Source organism: Coffea arabica, chromosome 2e (genome assembly GCF_036785885.1).
Source record: "Coffea arabica cultivar ET-39 chromosome 2e, Coffea Arabica ET-39 HiFi, whole genome shotgun sequence".
Lineage (NCBI taxonomy): Eukaryota > Viridiplantae > Streptophyta > Magnoliopsida > Gentianales > Rubiaceae > Coffea > Coffea arabica.
Genome location: NC_092313.1, coordinates 35,343,712 through 35,359,330, shown reverse-complemented (window position 1 = coordinate 35,359,330; position 15,619 = coordinate 35,343,712). Strand labels below are relative to the sequence as shown.

The window sequence follows — 15,619 nt, the reverse complement described above, 5'->3', positions numbered from 1 at the left end:
TGTATAAACTTGATCTATTGGAGAGATTTTGCTTGGCCTACTCGTGCAGTAGCGCCTTTATAGAAGTTCGGGCCCGGTAAAGTATGTATGGTGGACGGAGAACGGGTAAGTGGAGTTTCTACGGACTAAATATCGACCCGAATGACGGAGTGTCACCGCGGGGAGGTAATTGATCGTACATTGGCAAAACAAGTGGAAATTAGCTCCTGAGAGCTCCCATATCCTTGAATTGTTTCTGTTTATTTTTCTCACTCGAATTGTAATTACTTGAATATTATTGTTTACTCGCTAAATTGGAATTGCTACTTGAACTATGTGCCTACATGTGTGTTACTTGGCCTCACGAGCAATCGCTCACCCCGTAGATTTATTTTCCTTAACAGGTGGATTGGAAGATTTTGGAAAAATCGACTAGGTTATATTTTTGATTGGAATTTTGGTTGTAAATGTTTAGTCGACTTTTAATGGTTGTATTTTGGGACTTGATGTATATTTTGAGAACGTGATGTAAGATTTGAATATTCAGTTAAAGATATGGCTTTTCTTCATTTTAGGCTTGTATTATTTGTTTTGTATCTTTAAGTTTGAATTGAACTGTCTTGAGTCCTGGCGAGAGTTGGACAGACATCCCGCGGATACCCTTAGCTTCGCCCTTGGGAGAAGTGGGGGCGTGAAAACTTTGTGTTTCTGTCTCCCTCTTGTAATCACTTAACACAAGCTTTCTGCTTCCAAAAGAGCTCCTCCACCCGCAAAGCAGTACGTAGATGAGCTTGAGCAAGATGTAAATTCGTCCGAGCTCCCTCTACTCATCATTCTGCATTCAGGCCTCAGTAAGCTGCACTTCATCTTTCCTCTGCTTAACTACCTGAAAAATATCCCCAAACACCTCCTTATTCCAAGACTGGATGGCTCCCCTAAGCCTTTCCAACTTGTGACAAAGGATTTGCATAGGGGAATCGGGACAAGGCTGACCCCAAGATTCTCTAACGACTGGCAGAAAATCAGCACGCACCATCCAAATATTTAAAAATCTAAATGGGCGTGGCTTATTATCCAATCTAGTTGAGACAGAGATGAGGAGCGGAGCATGGTCAAACCGCTCCCAGGCTAAGTGTGAAACTGACATAGATAACCCCGAGTCATAACACCCCTCATTCACTAGAACCCGATCTAATCGTTTTCAAATCCTCGCCTCCACCATGTCGATTATTGCACCATGTAAACCTTGCTCCAGAGAAACCTATATCAGTGAGATTCACTTCACTAATAAATTGTACAAATTCCATTGCTTTAGCAGGATTGAAAGGCCGTCCGCCTCTTTTCTCATCGGCATCCGAAATTACATTGAAATCGCCACCAACAAGCCATGCAGTAGAAGCTGGGCTGTCACTCAATAGACCAGCCCAAAGCTCCTCTCTCTCGATAGTGGTACACCGAGTATGCACAAAAGAAACAACGAGTTGAGACTCTGGTAGGTGATCGTGGGACAATCGAGCAGACACATGTTGAGAACTTTCTCCAATAATAACATCAAAATAATTTTCTAAGACAGAACCCACAGAATTATGCAACAAGCCATGAAAGTTTAACTTACAGCGATAACGTTCAGCTCTCCCAACCTGAAGCCGAGACTCGCATATGGCTAGGAATTGAATGCTATACATTTGAATCAATTTTTTAAGTCTTCTAAAAGTCAGAGCTTTAGAGATGCCCCGAACATTCCAGAACATGCCCTTAATCATTTAATTATACTTGAAAAGCATTCTGCGAGTTAATTATTTTAGACCGTAACTGTCTATCAAATGGGAATTTTGCATGAATACCTTTTTGTTTGGTGCCGCGGACTGCCACAGAACTGTCAAGTACTCCAGCTACTGAAGACATCAGCTCGTCCTGCGTGCGAGCCAGCCCACTAAAGTGTTGAGGAGAGAGATTGCCTGCTGCAGTGTGGACATACTGTGACGCCCTCACCTTTCCTTAGGGTGAACCCTAGGGTATCAGCGGAACGCCTGCCCAACTCTCGTCAGAACTCACACACTTATTCTAGCTTAATAAAGAACCACAAGTTAACCAGCAACTTAATTAAGAAATATTTCGAATATACAAGTCCAAAAACTCCCAAGACTACCACTACAAGTACAATCCAAAACACCCAAGTATAACAAAATTTACACTTTAAAAGTCTCCAATATCATACAAAAGGTATACTAGCTTCCACTAAAGCCGCTAGTCTAGAGTCACCAACTTCCACTTCCAAGTCCTGTTAAGGAAAACAAATTTAAAGGGATAAGCTAATACTCAGTGAGGTCAAGAAGTTCAAGCAAGCAATCAAGTAGCACCAATTAAATCAACTATCATACTTGAAAGCAATTTTAACATGAGATTTTATTTAAATGCACAAGTAGGAAATAAATACAAGTGAAAGGATACAGGAGCTCTCAGGAGCTATTTCCACGTCTCGATCGATTCAAGCCATCTGAGGTTGACTCTCCGTCAACTCAAGTAGTAACATGACCATAGCGCTCCACTTACTTCCTCCATCCAATATAATACCCACTCGGATTCGGAACCAAACAAGCATGAGGTGGCGATACAATTCGAGTATGCCAAACGAGATCTCAAAAGATCAACCTATAATATTTTTCAAGGTTCATCACACTTTTCGATCAAACCCTTGTCGACTCGAGTTATGAGGTTAGCCAATGGGTTGGGGCGTCCCCACAAGTATAATTGGTCGATAAGACAATGCTCCAATCGACTTAGAATTGTTCATAGTTCTGAGTCGTATGAGAGGCACCTCCCACCCGAATAGAGCGTAGTACATACTGCCGCTCAGAGAATCGATCATAGCACTGAGTCGGTATGAGAGGCATCTTCCACCCGAATAGGGTGTGGTACATGTTGTCGCTCAGTGCTCACAAGTAAAAACATGTTCGAATACAAGTGCAAGTCACAAACATTCATGTAACACGTATCATTTAATCAAGAGAGAGAGAACAAGAGCAGTAAAGTACACTCTAGCCTCAACAAGTTCACGATTCACATAGCACTTGTACAATTATCATTTCAATCATAGTAACATGAAACATGCACTTGACACTCACCAAAAGTCAAGGGCAAGGCAATAACAAAAGCAAGAGGTCAGACAAGCTCCTCGGCGTCCACGAGACCACCTGAGAAATGCATAACCACTGTTACCTAGGTACTCGACCAAGATTTATAAGAAAAATATCCTCTTGCTACCCACGCTCGAAAGCCACATGTTCAAGTCGAAATAAAAAAGACTTTCTCTCTTAATCATTGAAATAATACTCAAGGTGAATTCAAAAGTCGCTTTCGAGTCAAGTCGTGGTAAGAAATCTCAATTCCAAAAAGAAAGTATCATACTTAACTTTTGGCACGAAAATCAAGAAAAGGGAGATGGTTTTTATATCTCAAAACTTCTAATTCTATACCCAAATTTTAGAATATAAAGGAGCGTTCACATTTTCAAATCTTATGGAGTCAAAATCCATCAAAACGCTACTCATTTTTCATAGTAAAAGTTGAAGTTAAAAGTTTCAAGTTTCGAATATAAAACTAGTGTAACTCCTCAAGAGTTACTCTAGTTAAAATGCTCCATTTTATGATTCAATATCATGAAAATCCAAAGGCATAAGACTAGGGGGTGAAATCCATTTTCCAAATATGAAATGAAGTACAAATAACCAAGAAAGTTATGCTTGTAACCCAGAAAATGTTTCCAAGTGAATTTGGAGTGTTGTCACTTTAGAAGGAAAAATTCAGTTTTGGCAACCTTCTTTGAAAAATCATAACTTGAGTTCTATAAGTTCAAAATTTACAAATCTTATACCGTTAGAAAATAAACTCAATGAAATAAACTCTCTAGAAGACACTTTTTCCAGATTCGAATCTGAAATCAGTCAAATCTTAGCTCCAAATCACTGTTTCAGTAAGAACAGAGCAAAACAGTTTTGCATTTTCAGTGAAGTTTGGAAATTTGGAAAAATTCATAGAAATAGAATCAGCCCTTGAAATTTATACCACGGAAAGAACTCCAAGTCTAGTTTCAAACACAATAAGCGGAACTCAATTTGGATCTTTCTACACCAAGATACAATAGTTTTATGAAAGCTGATTTTTTAAACCTGGTTCACGGAATTCCAGTTTTGGAACACTTAACACAGTTTGTAAATCAGATCTTAACTAAGGCTACACAAATAAAAATTTATCATGGTTTATGGTGTTGAAAATTAGATTCAAAATTCTAAAAATCACTAGAAGAAACTGTCTTCAAATTCATTTTGTAAGATGAGTGAAAACAAGGTACAAACTGCAGCTGCACTTGTTTCTCGGTTAAAACAGTGAGAAAAATCAGTCGAGTTTACCAGTTTGCTACAGCTCATAGAAAACAAAATAGCAGGTGCATTTTATACCGTTAGAAAGCTCACGGAGTCTAGTTTCATATGCCACAAACGGCACTTGATTTTGACTCCTAAACAAAAAATTATGGCCTATTAAGTACACGCTGGTCTGCTATTCTAATCAGAAATTTTCCAGGTTTGCTTCCTCACTTTAACCTAACTTTAACTCAACCAAATGAAATGCTTTTTGAGAGATAATTTACACACATATACACCAACATATAACAAGCATTTTGGCATCAAAATAACCACAAAATTCGAAATGAAAATAAGGAAACTGAACTAGCAAAAATTTCGGACAGTTTGCTCTTCTTTCTCTTCAAGTTTTCTCTACAACTTTTACACCCAAATCAAGTTACAAATCACTAAACAACAACCAAACAAGCATGAAATTCTCAAGGCCACTACCTAAGAATCCACCTCAAGACCTCTACCTAAAGTCAAGGTTCATTAAACCCATCAACAACCAAAGCTTCACTAGTTAAAACTAACTAAACTAACTAAGAGATGAAAGAAAATGAGCTTTGGGGAATTTTACCTTCTTCCAAGAGTAGTGAGCAAAACTAAAAGGAAACAAGTTCTAAACTACCAAGTATCTTCCTCCTCCAAGTCTTATTTTAAGCTTGAGTGATGATCCAAGAAGATGAGCAAGTTTGGAGCAAGTGTTTGGGGCAAAAATGGAGAAGATGCTAGATGAAATTTTTGGCTAAAATAAAGAGGGGATGGCCGGCCAAGAGAAGAAGAAAGAAAGGGTTTGGTGAGCTTTTGGGTGATGTGATTTGATGAGAAAGATGAAATGACATAAAGCTATCTATGGTTGTAAAAGTCAAGAAATGACTAGTGGCTCATTAGTGCTCCAAATTGAGTTTAATTCAACTCACTCACCTTTAATCCCTCAATTAACTTTTCTTAGTCTATAATTGATCACTCTTAATTCTCCAAGACCACTGTACTCTCAGACCGAATATTGTCTCGAAAATTGTGTTTTCACTAATTCTCACTAATCGAGCCGTAGAAAAATTAACTTTAAAGAAAAATGTGCTAAAATATAATTTAGGGCAATGTACCATGTAAATGCAATTAAAATGGATGAAATAAATTAATTGGAACAAATGAATAAATAATTAAATAATTAGATAAACCAGTGAAATAAATAAATAAATTAAAATTCGGGTCCTCACACATGCGCCACCTGAAAATCCTCCTCGAAAGTAGACTCCGATTGTTGTTCTTTCTCCCACTGATGCACCATGCCGGCAGCTGACTTGTCAACCGCCTCCAAGCACTGCTCAGATGATGGCCGCAGCATACACTCATTTACATTAGCTGGAGCACCCCGCCCAAGCGCGCAAGTCCCTCTGTGCTCCCAAACCAGATCGCTGTTACCTCCTAATGTCTCAGCTCCATCCTTTGGTGGAGAAATCTCCATCTCATCCCCCATGCTTGATGCACTACCATGAGTATCCTCCTCCACCTTGTCCTTTGTCCCCGTTTTTCCTAACACCTGGACTTCCAGTTTCTCCTGAGAGGCTACACTATCGCCTTCCTCACAACCCACGCCATGCGTAACCATCCCCACGCAACCATCTTGTGGCGCACCACCCATGCCTAATGCACAACCATGAGTAACCACCTCCACCTTGTCCTTTGTCCCCGTTTTTCCTGATTCCTGAATTTCCAAACCCCCCTGAGTGGCTACACTATCGCCTTCTCCACACCTCTCGCCATGCGCACCCACCCCCACGCAACCAACTTGTGGTGCATAGATTGCTTTCATAGCCTTCACAGTCCTCCTATCTGCCATCCAACCTTCCGTACCAGCAACTGGAACTTCCTTACCAAAATGTTTCAGCTTGGAGGCATGATCATCAGCTTTACAGTCCTCCTTCGCATGTCCCATGTGCTAACAATTGATACAGTACTGCGGTAGATGTTCAGCCATGATTTGCTGCCAAAACCCATTCGCTTCTCTAGCCAATCCCACCCAAACACGCTGCGAAAGAGGGTGCAAGAGATCAACCTCTACACACACACGAGTCACACTGGGATGAATCAATGAGGAAGTCACTGCATCAATATACAGAGGCCGACCAACCACACTTACAATTGATAGCAGGCTGTGTTTATCAAAGAAGTGAATTGGTAAACATGGTAGTGCTATCCACACTAGAGCTAAAGAAGATTCCCGATGGAAATCCGGCATCCAGCGAAATACCCGCATCGGAGATTTCCCAATCTGCCAAATTCCCTAGTCCAAACACACAGAAAATATGATTCCTGGACAAAACGCAGAAGAACATGACAGGTATCTAGGTGACCTATTGTGATAGAATTTTTCTAGTCCAAAGTGGAAAAAAAATCTGCGAATTTCTTCCAATTTCAGCCTACCATGTGAGAATTTACCAACTAAAGAGAGTTTATACGGAGCAGCAAGCTTGTCAATGTCCTCGCGTGTGACGAATACTGTAGGCTCTCCTTTGTGCGCCACCGGCTTCTTGATATCTATCGGAGAGGGGGATTCGTTGGAAAACAGAGACTCGAAAGACTTTGTTGAGGGCGACGGGGGTGCCCTCCAGCCCTGGGCTAAAGGGCGTCCATAGTTAATGCTCTCACGTCCGAACAGACGTGCTGCCAAAGGGCTGCTAGGTCGGAACCCTAAAGAGAAAGCCTTTTTTCCCCCTTTTCTTCTCTACTTCCTAAACCCCACCGTTATTTACAAAAAAAAAAAAAAAAAAAAAAACTAAACCCGCCATTCTTCATATATACCAGGTAGAAAGAAAAGGTCAAATTATGGTTTCTCCTTTTTTCTATTTAAGCTCAAACACTAGTCTTAGATTAAAGCTTTAGGTTAATTTTGACATACCTCCACTGAGATTTAGCAAAATCGCAGTGGTCTCTCCTTAGGTTCTAATAATTACACTAACCTCTCCTATTTTAACTTTTAGGTAACAAAATAGACCCAATAATATAACATCAGTAATTTTTCCCTTTGATTATCCTAAACTACCCTCCTTGTGATTTAATGTATTCTTTTTTCAGCATCAATTTCTTCCTTACGTAAACAAAACCTAAGAAAACAATCCCTCACTACCAGCTTTATGCCTTCCCCTCTTTAACAACCTTAAATTACCAAAAAACTAATATTTGAACTCTACCAAAGCTCCTCTCCACTGATTTGCTTCCTCAAATAAAATCAACCCTAATAGACAAGCACAAATACTACACATTTGAAACAATAAACCCAAATATCCCTAAACTATTCAAATCCAACCTTCATCAAAGCAAACATGTAGACGAATAGATGAGCAACTTGGAGTAAAAGGGGCGAAAAGATAAATTGCCGAAACCAAACCCAAATTGTAGTATTTATTTTCGACTAAGGGCAATTGTCCATAGATACCACAAATTAAAATTTGTTTCTTTTATCAGTGAAAAAGAAATTATGATGGAAATGTGAAAACTCTTGAGCAATTGTTGGGAGGAGGGTTAGTTGGGTTGAAAAAAGGAAATTGTAATTGGGAGCTAATTGCTTAGTTACATGGTAGATTTGAAGATGGATATGGAGACGGTTTTGGTATTGTTGTTACTGATGGTGGTGATGGCTTGAGAAAAGGTAGATAATACCTTTTAGAAAGATGCTATGTAGGGACAGAGGATTGAGGATTTCGGATAGAATCATGGCCTTCGAAAGGCAAGAAGAAAAAAGGGCAAAGGGGAAAAAGATGTTGGTCTTCATGGTGGTGGTTTGCCACAAAAGAGAACATGGCGGCGCCGAGGTTATTTTACGATAGAACAAAGCTATTATTTTGATCTACTTGACCGAAGGACACTATTGTTAGTTTACACGATGAGGGGAGGTAAGTGTAATTATTAGAACCTGAGGGGTGGCACTTGCAATTAGGCTAAACCTCATGGGAGGCATGTGAAATTATGCCTAAAATTTTTATCCTTTGCAATTGAAGGAATGTTTTGATTGGGCTAGAAGTAATTTTTTCCTTTACTCAATCAAAACTTGATATAGTTGTTTTTTTTTTTTTGTAAAATGTAAAATCATATTTGGACACGAAACAGTTAAGGCTATTGGTTACTATTTTCTCCCAAATCTAGTCATTACTGAAAAGGTATTTAACTGAAAAATGAATGTCTTGTGATACAAACGTGCTCTGCAAATTTGGCTAAATGTGGATACTATAAGATAACAATTGTGCATATCACTATTAGCGTTAAAGGGACCACGAAAATGTGGTATGTGGAAACTCCAGATTTCACAGTTTTTGTTCATGAAACTATTCTTAAAGACTTAGTAACACTTAAATACATGTCTATATACCAAAAATGATTAATCACAACTAATGTGAATGATAATTCACTTCCAAAAGCAAGTACATAGTCGATTTAGTTAGCGTACAAAAAACACATTGGAATGCTGCTACAAAAGGGAGAGAAGACAACGACACCAGAGGCACTTCAATGAGGAAAATGAGTTTCCAGGCAAAGAATTGGACAACTGAGTCATGGTTGGAACAGGTTCTATGATATGTAGATATAACTACGCCTAGTACATACAAAACCAAGAACAAAAAGTAGTAACATACAGAAGAAACATATCTTACTTTACCTCATCTGATATATAGATTTTCTAAGAAGTGGTATCCTGAAAAGTACGTGCTGCAACCTGAAAGCAGGCATGAGAGATATTGGAATGTTTAATATTATTCTAAAGCTAAAGAGTAAATCATGACAGAAGCATAAATAACGAATAGCAAGAGAATTAAGCCTTTCAATAGAAATCCTAATGCTGCTTAAATTCTTGATAATATACATTAACATCCCATCAAAGAGGACAATTGATATGAATCCCGTTGATGATGAGAATCGCAACGATGAACCCCAAACTGATGGTGATATTCATAGGCTTGAATTTGTGTAGGATTTCCTACTCTAGACCCCTCTAATCCCTATGATTACGAACCTAATTTTCCCACAATCAAACGAACTAGTGAACCTTAAGAATTGTTAGAGGCGCCACAATCAAGGATGTTATTCTTGATTGATAAGTCGAATGAACGCTAGACGATTCTTACCTATTCAAGAGAGGCAACCAAGATGCCATTTGAGAGATTTGATGAGATTATTAGAGGGAAATTTGAGTGTAAATTTAGATTTTGATTCTTGTTTTTTAGAGATTTCTAGAGAACTGCTTAGGTGTCCAAGTTGTAGAAATTCTCTAGAGTTGTGTAGTTTCTTAGCTTGCCTAAAAATAGGCCAAGCCCTTCCATTTGTAGAGAACCTTTTTGGGAACCTTTTGGCAACCTTGTAAAGAAGCCTTGTGTGTAATATAAGCTTTCCTTTGCCACATACTCATATCTTTGTCTACTACTTTTGCGCTTCCGCATTATAACCGTGCATTGTATGTTAAGGCTGAACTAGCCAAGCGTTCATAGCTTAAGTCTTGAACGTACACTAGTGCCGCATGGGGTGTTGGCTTGTAGGAAAACAAGCAGCCCGTGACAAGTGGTTTTTTAACTTTGAATCATTCATTGGTTTTACTATATTTTGAGCATAATTTCAATCCTAAATTTTGTCATTCTCATGTAGATTTTGAAGGAGAATGTAATGAACCATCAATGACTAAACTAGTTGAAGTGGTTGACAGAAGGAAAAATGAAGTGTCAAAGGGAGTTTTACATTTAACTCTTGTTCTCAACCTTTTTATCACTTAGCTAATGATGTTCCATTACTTATATATCTAATTTTTGGTTCAACTCAAACTAAGATAATTTTGTTTTTGTAGGTTGTAAAGCTATCCGTGCACTTTCAGCTTTGATTAAAAGAGTACAACTAGATTTTATACTTGTTCTAACCGAGTCTGATGTTCCAAAGCCAGCCGCAATCCAAGGCTTCTTTAGTCTGAATCGGCCCGCGGATTCAAGTAGTTTTCCATCACCCTTGAACTCATCATCATTTGGTTGTTCGCATGAATATATAGCTACCGAATCTATCAGTTTGCTACCAAGTAGAGTTGAGTTTTCTATGCAACTTGAGTTCGTAAGCATCAAGATGTTGTCTAAGCACCATGCTACTAGGATTGTCATCATTCACGTATTTCCATCGTTGTTGCAATTCAAACGATCCAACGATTTGAGGGAAAATCTTTTCAAGAGGAGGGAAATGATACAATTCCAAAGAGCTGTCCGTGCCCTATTTCAAGGTCAAACAATGGTTTGTTGGGGTCTAATGAATAGGGTTAAATTCAAGTCTCTTATATGTTTCTTCGGTCCATGTTAGTGAGTGTTTCATTGTTTGGTTGGTTTGAATTAACTCATGTTGAGCATAGGTTCGATTTGACCAATAGTTAGCCATGTGGTTAGTAGATTAGTTAGCTAGTTTAGCTTAGGTCCAACCAACTACAGTGACCAACTAAGTGAGTTAAGGCCGTGATTTTCTTTTGTTTGCAAAGTTCTAATTAGGTTAGGAGTTGAGTCTTGTAAGCCTATAAAAAGGCAACTCTTTTGCTCAACATGGGAAGAGGACGATTTTATGAAAACGTGAGAGTTTAACTCTTTATCTTGTTCCTTTGTGAACGTCTATTGGTACAAAATCAGTTGTGTCTCTTTTGTTCAAATTTGGTTTATCAATTCAAGACCGCGTTAAATTGTGGCGTCTTACTACCTTCTAAACACTCGCGAGCTGTTCTTGGTTTTAGAATCTATCTTTTGTATCCAAAACCTATTCAAAAATAGATCGTTTCGTTGCCTATGCAATTCGTTTCTTCAAAAGCGGGAGTTTGGAGATTCAAGATCGCATCAACAACTCATTCAAAGTCAAACACACAATTTGGGTTGACAAGCGCAGGGTATACATATAGCAATTAGCTCATTCCACAGTCAAGTTTTACATTTATAACATCCTAAATACCCCACACGCAATTTTTCACAAGTATACGAGTCAAGATTGAGTATAGGGTATTAAGGGCCGAACCTACAGGGAAAAGTTTCAATTGCCGATGGTTTTCAAACTCCTTTATTATTTAGACTATAAACATGAAGTAAAAGTAATAAAATTAATACTAGAAAACTCCTAGAGATATGGAATTCCGTACTACTCTTGCAAATGACATTACCAGTTACTTGTATGTTATTATCTTGGCTAGTTATGGCATAGTTTCCTAATGTATGTGAAACCTACCCTCGTAGTGAATCAACTATACTTGTAACTAAACCATACCTACTCTCGTGATTATGAAATTAACTACAAGTTCATTTCTTCTATGAAATTACATGAAACAAGTCACTTAAGCCACAAAGGTGCACCTCTACTCTCGTGAGTGTACTCTCTAGGTTTATCACTTCCTTGAACTAGTGTTAAATTCTAGTTCTCATTGCAAACTTAACACCTTAAAATTATCACAATTAATGGTCGATTAATCATGATTAGAAAAGCAAAAATGATAAATAACTTGTTCAAAATAATATTACCAAATAACAAAGTAAAAATTACTAACAAGATATAGCAAGTTCATCCATAACTCTAGACATAAACTTTAGCTAAACATGATAAAAACACAAATCTTATCTAAATATGAAATCAAATACAAGAGAGAAAGTAGTAAAAGAGATATCACCCTTTTCACATGAGATCAACCTCTCCATCTTTGTTCCTCAATCTTCATCTAAATCTAGCTACAAATACAAGAAGAATAAACTACACTACCTATACTATACTACTTTAACCAATGAACTAAGGAAATTCTAGTGAAGACTACATTTTTGGTGAGTTTCTCTATCCTTCCAAAGTTATGTAAATGTCCTCCAAAGGCTGCTATTTATAGAGGAATTCCATGCAAAAGACAAAGTGTTAAATCATGTTAAGATTCCTCTTGAGTCTACAAACAAGCTAAATTTGAGTTGTAAAGCTTCTTTTGCAGCTGTCTTGGGCTGTTTCCACAGATATTCTTGCAGAAAAATGGGCCAAAAAACTTCTGTGAACAAAACACAAGTTGCAGAGCAAGTTGCAGTTGAAATTGAGGAATACACGACCTTGGAATACGCGACTTCAAGCCACGTATTCAATGGTCATGTTTTCACTTCTATAAATTTGGCACCACTTCAACTGCTATTTTCTTGATGATGGAGGCTGAACTAGCTGTTGTGCAAAATTGTAGTCCTTTGAGTTAACTTTCTAATATCTCAAGAATCATCCAATTTGGAGCTCTGTAGACCAATAAATGATTGAAATACCCTTGACTGGTCAAAGCTTTGTTTCAGCTTTCGACAACAGAGTTGCACTTCTATATTTTGATATTTTTACAAGGAAAACGACTAAACTGGACTTTGATGTTTTCATTCAAAATGTGGATCTATCTCTTACCTTCAAAATGGTACAGGAATCACTTCAATTCGATGTGTGTAACTCAAGATATTGTCAAAATACCACAAGGTGTCAAAATTGGAAAACATGCATTTCATCCTTTGAGTATTTTGCACTTCATGTCTTCTTTAAATCACTTCAAATCATTAATAATCATCTAATTATATTCTCAATTCATGCCATTTGATGATTGAATCATTAAACCTACAAAAACATGAAGTTTTTGTTATTAAAATGCATAGAAATGCAATTTTTACCACTTAAACCACAAAATGTACATTTTCACTAAAATTCTAGTTAATTAGTTATAAAACTAAATAAAACACATCAAACCTAACTAATAAAACACACTAAAAACACGTAAAATATACTCTTATCATGGGTCAAACCAAAAACAACCAAAAGTTGATTGCACAAATTAAGGCCTCATTTGGCAAATGAATATTTGAGTATTTGCTTAAAACTTTAACGTAACTTACTATAGAAATTGTAGAAAAAGTTTTTGAGATGTAAAACTTTTTTTTCTTTACTTTTTCTTTTTCTTTTTCCTTTCCTTTTCTTTCTTTCTCTTCTTCCTCTCCCTCCCCTCTCCCTCGCCACCTCTCTTCTACTTGCCTAATTTTTTTTCTGGCTACGAGTTATATTTGATCATGTAACTAAATCCAATAGGCACTAATGTACCAGAGACACTAACGGTTCACATGGTGTATTTTTAGAAATAGTCTTTGACGAACTGAATCAGGATAAAAGTTAGATTTATTTTTGGAAGTAAGCTAGAGAATAAAATGCATATTGATTTTGAAATAATTTTAGTGCGTAGGATTTGATCATACAAAACTACAGAAACTTAAATAACTATGGGCAGGCTAGTGGGTGCCCTAGAATAATCCTAATTATAATGGCAAACTTAATATAACTAATATTAATAGAGTTTTTCTAATGGGTGCCCATAGGGCATTTGTTAACACACCTACATTCTACTCAACTTATTATGTATATACACACACTAACAATTACTACTTCTCTTACATTTATACACTTTTCCTAATTAATCCACTTGCATTTATATGTTTTTCTTAATTAATCTTATATTTCTAAAAATCTAATATTTGAAATACATCTTGATGAGTACTCATAGGGCACCCGTTAGACAGACTGATATTAATAAGTTTCTCTATCTACCTAATACCTTCATAAAGGAATAGGACTTGTCAATAGAGTTAGACAGACCCAACCTCAACCCGCTTGACTCAAAAAAAAAAAAGACTCAGCCTTATGTTTAAGTGCGCTAGGTAGAGTTTGAGCATAAATATAATCCCAAATTAAATGGGAGTCAAGCCTAAGTATTATTAAGTTTAGCCCAATTAAAATCCGGCCCAAGTAATAGTGTGTGTGTATATATATATATATATATATATATAACAGAAACAAATATTATTAATAAATATATATATAACAGAAACAATAATTAGTAATAAATATATATATATAACAGAAACAATAATTATTAATAAATTAGTTGGAAATCATCTAGCACAATCTGCTTGACGAAAAAGCTACACTAATGGTAGAAATACATAAAACATGTCACAGATATATCTAGCCTGGAAGATTGTTAGATTTAATAGAGTTACAAAATAAGAAAGATTACATTGTGAATCACAAACCATCAGAGTTGCTTCATAAACATCTGTGCATGTCTATTTCCTCAAATCTGCTATCCAACTGACTCAAATTCAAAACTGATGTTGAGATTTGGCAAAAAGATCCAAGAAATTCTAAATCTAACATATAGATCTAAAAATACTCTTAGATTTGAGAAAAAATAACCAAAAAACAAAAAAACAACACTCCTACTAGGATAGCCTAGTAAAAAAAAACTTTGACTAATAAATAGTAGGATAGAGAAAACTCTCATTAGGATAACCTAGAAGAGACTTTATTAAACATAAAATAAAAATAAAGAACCAAAAAGGGATTCCTTGACTTGAGATCAAGATCTCTCTCTTATTGAGGAAGAACAGTGGAGAAAAGATTGAGAGTACAGAGAAGGTAGATAGAACAGGTGGGTAGAGATAAGTAATTGTATATTTAAGTATATATAATATGAGTTAATCTTATACACTATCATGGTTACACGCATGACATATATACAAAATTTGGATTTCAAATTCAAATTCTGATTGGTTGTCATGTAGTCAATGGTGATAGTGTATATACAGTTAGTTTATAGAATATTAATCTATATAATAAACGTAATCTATAATTGTGCATAGTATAACTTAGAAAATGAATAGTTTGTATTTAATCATATAACAAAACAAAAATATTATTTACATATTATATATAATTATCTATTAAATTGTGAGCTTGGTCTGAGCCTAATTTATGTCCAAATTTAATGATTTTGTGAATCGGCTGTGAGCCTAAGATCGAAAGCCCCATTGTCTATTTCTTTTGTGCGCAAAATTTGTACTTTCCAAAACCTAGCTTAGTAGGCCTAATTGACAACCCTAGGTGGGAGGTTGGGCAATTAATAAAAATAAGGAAGACAATGATGAAAGGTTGGAGTAGCTATCAAAAGGGAAAACAAAGCTAGGCAAAAAAAAAAAAGAAAAAGAAAAGAGGCCATACCAATAACAACTTATGGCTTTTAAGAAGTAAACATAATCAATGCACCTATGGCTAGTTTTTGTAAACTCTAATTGTATTATAGTGTTTTACAACAAAGCTTTGCCAGAATTGTGTCGGAAAAACCTTTTGGTTGAATTGAATTGTCACCCATGAAAGAATTAAAGGAAAAGGAATAAAAGCAAGGAGAAGCA

At 36.6% G+C, this 15,619-nt stretch overlaps 2 protein-coding genes across 3 annotated transcripts; both read right to left on the bottom strand.

Annotated features, from left to right (window-relative positions):
• Positions 1 to 1,151: 1,151 nt before the first annotated feature.
• Positions 1,152 to 1,742, bottom strand: LOC140036257 (uncharacterized). The gene has a single exon (XM_072077597.1). It carries the CDS (start codon positions 1,740 to 1,742, stop codon positions 1,152 to 1,154), a length of 591 nt encoding a protein of 196 aa, XP_071933698.1.
• Positions 1,743 to 2,056: 314 nt separating this feature from the next.
• Positions 2,057 to 8,210, bottom strand: LOC140037006 (uncharacterized). 2 transcript variants are annotated; one of them, XM_072080462.1, is made up of 3 exons: positions 5,606 to 8,210; positions 3,105 to 3,173; positions 2,057 to 2,260 (listed from the first exon to the last, which is right to left on the bottom strand). In XM_072080462.1, the coding sequence occupies exons 1-3, from the start codon at positions 6,322 to 6,324 to the stop codon at positions 2,227 to 2,229; spliced, it is 822 nt and encodes a 273-aa protein (XP_071936563.1). In that variant the 5' UTR covers positions 6,325 to 8,210; the 3' UTR covers positions 2,057 to 2,226. The 2 variants fall into 2 exon arrangements, with proteins under 2 accessions (XP_071936563.1, XP_071936564.1); XM_072080463.1 differs by lacking the exon at positions 3,105 to 3,173.
• Between the last annotated feature and the right edge of the window lie 7,409 nt (positions 8,211 to 15,619).